This window comes from Corapipo altera, unplaced genomic scaffold (genome assembly GCF_003945725.1).
Source record: "Corapipo altera isolate COAL_440 unplaced genomic scaffold, ASM394572v1 131726, whole genome shotgun sequence".
Classification (NCBI taxonomy): domain Eukaryota; kingdom Metazoa; phylum Chordata; class Aves; order Passeriformes; family Pipridae; genus Corapipo; species Corapipo altera.
The window spans coordinates 6,301-11,746 of record NW_020885218.1 but is presented as its reverse complement, the minus strand read 5'-3'; the positions used below and the strand labels follow the sequence as shown (position 1 = coordinate 11,746).

Genomic DNA, 5,446 nt, shown 5'->3' with positions numbered 1-5,446 from the left:
GGGGGGGGGCACGAGGGGGTCACACACTCACCTCCCGGGCATAGTCCTCAACCTCAGGGGTCTGTGGGATGACCATGGCCTGCAGTGGGGACAGCCAGAGCGGCCTGGGGGGCACCAGGGGTCATGGAGGGGTCCTCAGGGGGCACAGGTGCCCCCAGGATGGGGGTGCCCCAAGGATCAGGATGTCCCAGGGATTAGGGGGGTGTCCTGGGGATTGAGTGTCCTCAAAATTGGAGGGTCCCTGTCCCAAGTGGGGCACCCTGGGACAGGGGTGATGCTGAACATGAGGGTGCCCTGAGGACTGGGGAGGTGTCTCCAGGACAGGGGTCTCCCAGGGATTGGGGGTGCCCTCAGGATTAAGTGCATGCCATGGGTCAGGGGCTGTCCTGGGGATTGGGGGCTGTCCCAGGGGTTGAGGGCTGTCCCAGGGGTTGGGGGGTGAGGCAGGAGGTGTTTTTGGGGCTCCCCCTCACCATTTCCCCCCGCAGCTCTCGGCCAGCACAGCCACCATCCGCTCCACAGAGCCCAGCACGGCCCGATGGATCAGCACCGGCCGCGCCGGACCCCCGCTCGGGCTGGGGGGAACAGGGGGTCAGAGGGGCAGGGGGGCCCCACCACCACCCCCAGCCCAATCCTGACACACCCCCACCCCATTTCTGCTCCATCCAGCCTCAGTCCTGACCCGCCACCCAAATCCTGACCCTCCCCGGCCCCAATCCCCACCCCCCTAAATCCCCCATTCTCCCCTTCCTATCCCAATCCTGACACTCCTCAGCCCCAATCCTGCTCCCCCCACCAATCCTGATCCCCTCCAAATCCTCAATTCTTCCCTCTCCATCCCAATTCAGACACTTCTCACCCCGATCCTGCTCCCCCAGCTCCAATCCTGATCTCCACACCCCAACCCTGACTCCCCCCCAGCCCAATCCTGATCCCCTCCACCTCAGTCCTGAAACCAGCCCAATCCTGCCCCCTCCAAATCCCCAGTTCTGCCCTCCCAGCCCAATCCTGCCCCCCCTCCCCACTCCAATACCTGGCATATTCCAGCTCAAATCTCTCTGGCATCTGGAAATCCAGCTGGATGGTGCCACACTGATGGTGCCTCCCCAGCGCATCCCGGATCCGGATATCGATCTGTAGGGAATAAGAGGGATGGGAGGTTCCCAAAGGATCCCGTCTGCCTCCTTTGGGGACCCCCCCTTCCCCAAAATCCCTCACCTTGGGCCCATAAAAGGCGCCGTCTCCCGGACTCAGCTCCCAAGGCTGCCCGAAATTCCGCAGGCTCCGCTCCAGCTGCTGCAGGGAGGGATCGGGGGGGGGGTCAGGAGGGGACAGTGCAGGGGGGACACGACACAGGGGGCATCATCCCACCTGCTCAGCGCGATCCCAAGTGTCGGGGTCCCCCAGGAACCCCTCGGGACGCGTTGCCAGGGCCAGGCGGAAGGAGAAGCCCAGGATGGCGTAGACGGTCCGGATGAAATCCAGGGAGGAATCGATCTCGCTCTCCAGCTGGGAAAGGAGTGTCATGTGATACATTTTGGGGGTCTGGGAGGGGCCAGGGGACACACACCCCCCCACCCACCTGCTCCAGGGTGCAGAAAATGTGGGCATCGTCCTGCTGGAAGCGCCGGACCCGTGTGAGCCCCGTCAGGGTCCCGGGGGGCTCGTTGCGGTGCAGGACCCCGAAATCCGCCAGGCGCAGGGGCAGCTCCCGCCAGGAGCGCGGCCGGTGGGCGAACATCAGGCTGGGGACGGACAGACAGACGGGCAGAGCCCCCAGGAGCCCCCCCGGGGTGCTCTAGGACCCCCCCCCACTCACCAGTGGGCCGGGCAGTTCATGGGTTTGAGGGAGAGGGTCTCGGGGGCGGCGGGGACAGAGAAGATGTGGGGGCTGTAGTGCTGCCAGTGCCCCGAGAGCTCCCAGAGCCGGGGGCTGAACAGGTTGGGGGTCACCACCTCACTGAAGCCCCTCGCCTGGTACTCGCTCTGCGGGGACAGGGACAGAGGGGGACGGGGGGGGAAACGTCAGCTCAGCCCCCCGGCATCGGTTGGGGGGGCTTCAGCCACAGGGGCACAGCAGGGAACTGGGGGGCAACTGTGGGTGAGGGACAGGGAGCAGAGGGGGGCTGTGGGGTCTGGGTGGGAGGTAATGGGGTCTGGGTGATGTGGGGGGCACAGGCAGGGGTTGGGTGGGAGGGGATGGGGGCAATGGGGTCTGGGTGATGTGGGGGGCACAGGCAGGGGTTGGGTGGGAGGGGATGGGGGGCAATGGGGTCTGGGTGATGTGGGGGGCACAGGCAGGGTCTGGGTGCTGAGGAGGGGGGCACAGCAGTGCCAGGTGCAATGGGGATGGGGTGCAGTGGGGTCTGGGTGATGTGGGGACGGGCAGATGATGGGGGTCAGGAGGGGCTAAAGGGGGGTCCACACCCGGATAAACTCCACCAGGGCGTTGTAGACGTGGGCACCGCGGGGCAGGAAGAAGCAGCTGCCGGGGCTGAACTTGTGGAAGAAAAAGAGCTCCTGCTCCTGTGTGCAGGGGCGGGGGTGGTGTTACCAGGGGGTTCCTGGCACTGTGAGCGACCCCCACCCCACCGGGGCTCACCCTCCCGATCCGCCGGTGGTCCCGCAGAGCCGCCTCCTCCTGGGCCCGCTCCCAGCGCTCCAGGGCCTCAGGGGTGGGGAAGGCGACGGCGGCCACGCGCTGGAGGGACCGGCCCCCCAACCCCCCCCACAGCGCAGCCGAACTCTGTGGGCACGGGGGGGGGGTCAGGGGGGCCGGGTGCCAGGGACACTGTCGGGCACTGGGGTGTCCCCCCCTCCCCACCCCGACACCCACCGTGAGGACGCGCAGGGCTCCGATGAGCCCCGTGTGCCGGAGCAGGGGCCCACGGCAGAGCTGGAGCAGGGGGCCACACCTGTGGGACAGATGGACGGACGTGGGGACAGTCATGGGGACCCCCCGGCCCCTCCCCAGTGTCCCCCCTGCTCACCTATAGACCGTGGCCGTGGGGGACGTCACCTCCTCCTCGAGCTGCTGCAGCTGGAAGCTGTTGTGCTGAGAGGGGACAACAACGGGGTGACAGGGGCACAGGTGACGTTCCAGGGGGTGACACCGAGGGGGAAGGGACACCGCCCTTGGAGGGGAAAGGACCAAGGCGGTGACAGTGGCACAGGTGGCACCACGGGGGGTTGAGACTGGTCCCCACGAGCATCACCCTGGTCAATAACCCCAACCAGGAGAATCCCCATGTCCCCAAGCTCATCCTGGGACGGGGAGGGGACGTGCCGGGGAGGGCACACTCTGGGCTGTCACCTTGAGGAGCTCAGCCAGCTGCTGGCGCGTGGCCTCGAGGCGCTCGAAGCGGTGCCGGGCGCGGGCGAACGCGGCACAGGCCTCCTCCAGCGCCGGCAGCTCCGCGCTCTGCACCGTCCTGCAGGGCAGGGGACAGGCTGGGGACACCCCAGGACAACCCCGGGGACCCCTGGCGCAGTGTCCCCCCCCTGCCCTACCTGTCCCCCATGTGCACGTCGCAGTAGAACCCGTCCTCGGTGGCCCGGGCGCTGCAGAGCGTCCCCCCGAAAAACTGCTCGGCCACAGCCCCCAGGACACAGGCACTGGAGTGCCAGAAAGCCTGGGGACACACAGGGACACGGGGGGGGACACACAGGGGGACACAGGCTGTGAGGGGAGCACGGTGTGGGTCTGGGATCCCCCCAAGCCCCCTCCAGACTCACCTCCCGCCCCTCCGGCGAGGAGAAGTCGAGCAGCTCCAGGTCACTGTCGTGCTCCAGGGGCCGGTCCAGGTCCTGCAGGACCCCGTTCACCCGGGCCACCAGCGCTGCCTCTGCCAGGCCACCCCTGCGGGGACACCAGGGACCCGTGGGGACACTGTGGACGCTGTGGGGACCCTGGGAGGATTGTGGGGACCCCACAGACTCTGTGGGGATAATGGGGACCATGGGGGCACTGTGGGAACCCCAGAAGCCTCGTGGGAACCTTGAGGGGATACTCTGGGAATGCTCTGGGGATCCTGGGGACACTGTGGAGACCATGGGGACATTGTGGGGACACCATGAACCTTGTGGGGGTCAATCTGGGGACACTGTGGGAACCCTGTAGGAACCACAAGGACACTGTAAGGACGTTGAGAACACAGTGTGGACCCTGTAGACCTTGTGGGGACCGTGTGAGGACACCACGAGGGGCCCAGGACCCTTGTCAGGACACCGTGGGGACACCCTGGAGGACCCCATAGCCCTTGTGGGGACCCCGTAGCCCTTGTGGGGACCCCGGGCCGTACCCGAGCTGCGCGGCCACCTGGAAGGGGGTGGTCTGCAGGGCTCGGCCGTCCAGGCGGTGCCCCCCGGGCAGCGCGATGCGGATGGGGGTCCCCGCGGGGAGGCGGCCGCCCCCGGTGCCGCCGCCCGCCCCATCCCCATCCCCGGGCCCGTCCCGCCGCTCCGCCGCCGCCGCCCGCAGCCGCTGGAAGAGCCGGAGACGCTCGGGGTCCGGTCCGGACACCTGGGGACGGGGGGACATCGGGGGGTCACCGGGGGTGGCGGTGATGGGGGGGGGGGGGCCCCCCGGGGGGGGGGGGCCCCCGCGGGGGGGGGGGGTTTCCCAAAGGCCGGGGGTGCCCCAGACCCCCCTGCCCTGGGCGCACGCGAGAAAGAACGGACCCGCCAGCGGCTCGTTTGGTACTTTTTATGCAGATCCTGAAGCCCACACCGGTATCAAACAGGTTCGATGGAGGCAACTAAAAACCAACAAAAAAATAATTAAAATAAATCAAGTAAAATCTCGACTTCATATATAAAAGCCGCGGGGGCGGCCCTGGGTGGGGGGGACGACCCCGAGCCCCACGAGCCCCCCACGGGCTCCGGCTGCACGTGGTGAACGATTCCAGAGGGAATTAGAAAGTGATTGTTGTTATATACACACACAGGTAGAAAGTCAACAGTGATCCTGGGGGGGGGGGGGAGAAAAACCAAAAAAAGCAAAAAAAAAAAAAACCCAAACCAAAAGATCCCCAAATTAACCCAAACCCAACCGACAAAGTCTTCCCAAGGGGGGTCAGGCTGGGGAGTCCCACACCCACAGAGCTCGGCCTAAGGTGGGTTTGAGGGGTTCCTTGACCCTTTTTGCCTTGTTTCGGTGGTTTTGGCAGCCGGAGGGGGAACAGGGGAGGGGGTCTCCCCTCCCTGCAGCAGCGATTTGGGGATCGGCTGAAAACCAACACCCCGACAGCCCTCAGTGCTCCTCCCGAGGCTTGCAGAGTTGTCTTTCCTTTTTTAATGTTTTTTTCTTTCTTTTTAACTTTTTCAACTACTACTGAAGTTTTTATTTAACAGCAACGCGGCTCCTTCTGGTTAAAACATTGGTTTGTGTCTGTTTTCTTGTCTCGCCCAACTTGATGTGGGGGGAGAGGGTGGGCTGGGGGGGGGG

At 65.9% G+C, this 5,446-nt stretch overlaps 1 protein-coding gene across 1 annotated transcript in view; it reads right to left on the bottom strand.

The window, feature by feature from the left end:
- The window catches only part of LOC113940204 (threonine--tRNA ligase, mitochondrial-like), a 5,642-nt gene extending 1,102 nt beyond the window's left edge, over positions 1-4,540 (bottom strand). The window contains exons 1-15 of the mRNA XM_027631309.1: positions 4,302-4,540; positions 3,736-3,859; positions 3,511-3,632; positions 3,314-3,431; positions 2,991-3,211; positions 2,837-2,915; positions 2,603-2,746; positions 2,428-2,526; positions 1,820-1,986; positions 1,583-1,745; positions 1,372-1,509; positions 1,219-1,296; positions 1,034-1,134; positions 474-575; positions 30-104 (exon numbers count right to left, since the gene is read on the bottom strand). Of these exons, the coding sequence (XP_027487110.1) occupies positions 30-104; positions 474-575; positions 1,034-1,134; positions 1,219-1,296; positions 1,372-1,509; positions 1,583-1,745; positions 1,820-1,986; positions 2,428-2,526; positions 2,603-2,746; positions 2,837-2,915; positions 2,991-3,211; positions 3,314-3,431; positions 3,511-3,632; positions 3,736-3,859; positions 4,302-4,540 (1,970 nt within the window). The remainder of the gene's footprint in view (positions 1-29; positions 105-473; positions 576-1,033; positions 1,135-1,218; positions 1,297-1,371; positions 1,510-1,582; positions 1,746-1,819; positions 1,987-2,427; positions 2,527-2,602; positions 2,747-2,836; positions 2,916-2,990; positions 3,212-3,313; positions 3,432-3,510; positions 3,633-3,735; positions 3,860-4,301) is intronic.
- Between the last annotated feature and the right edge of the window lie 906 nt (positions 4,541-5,446).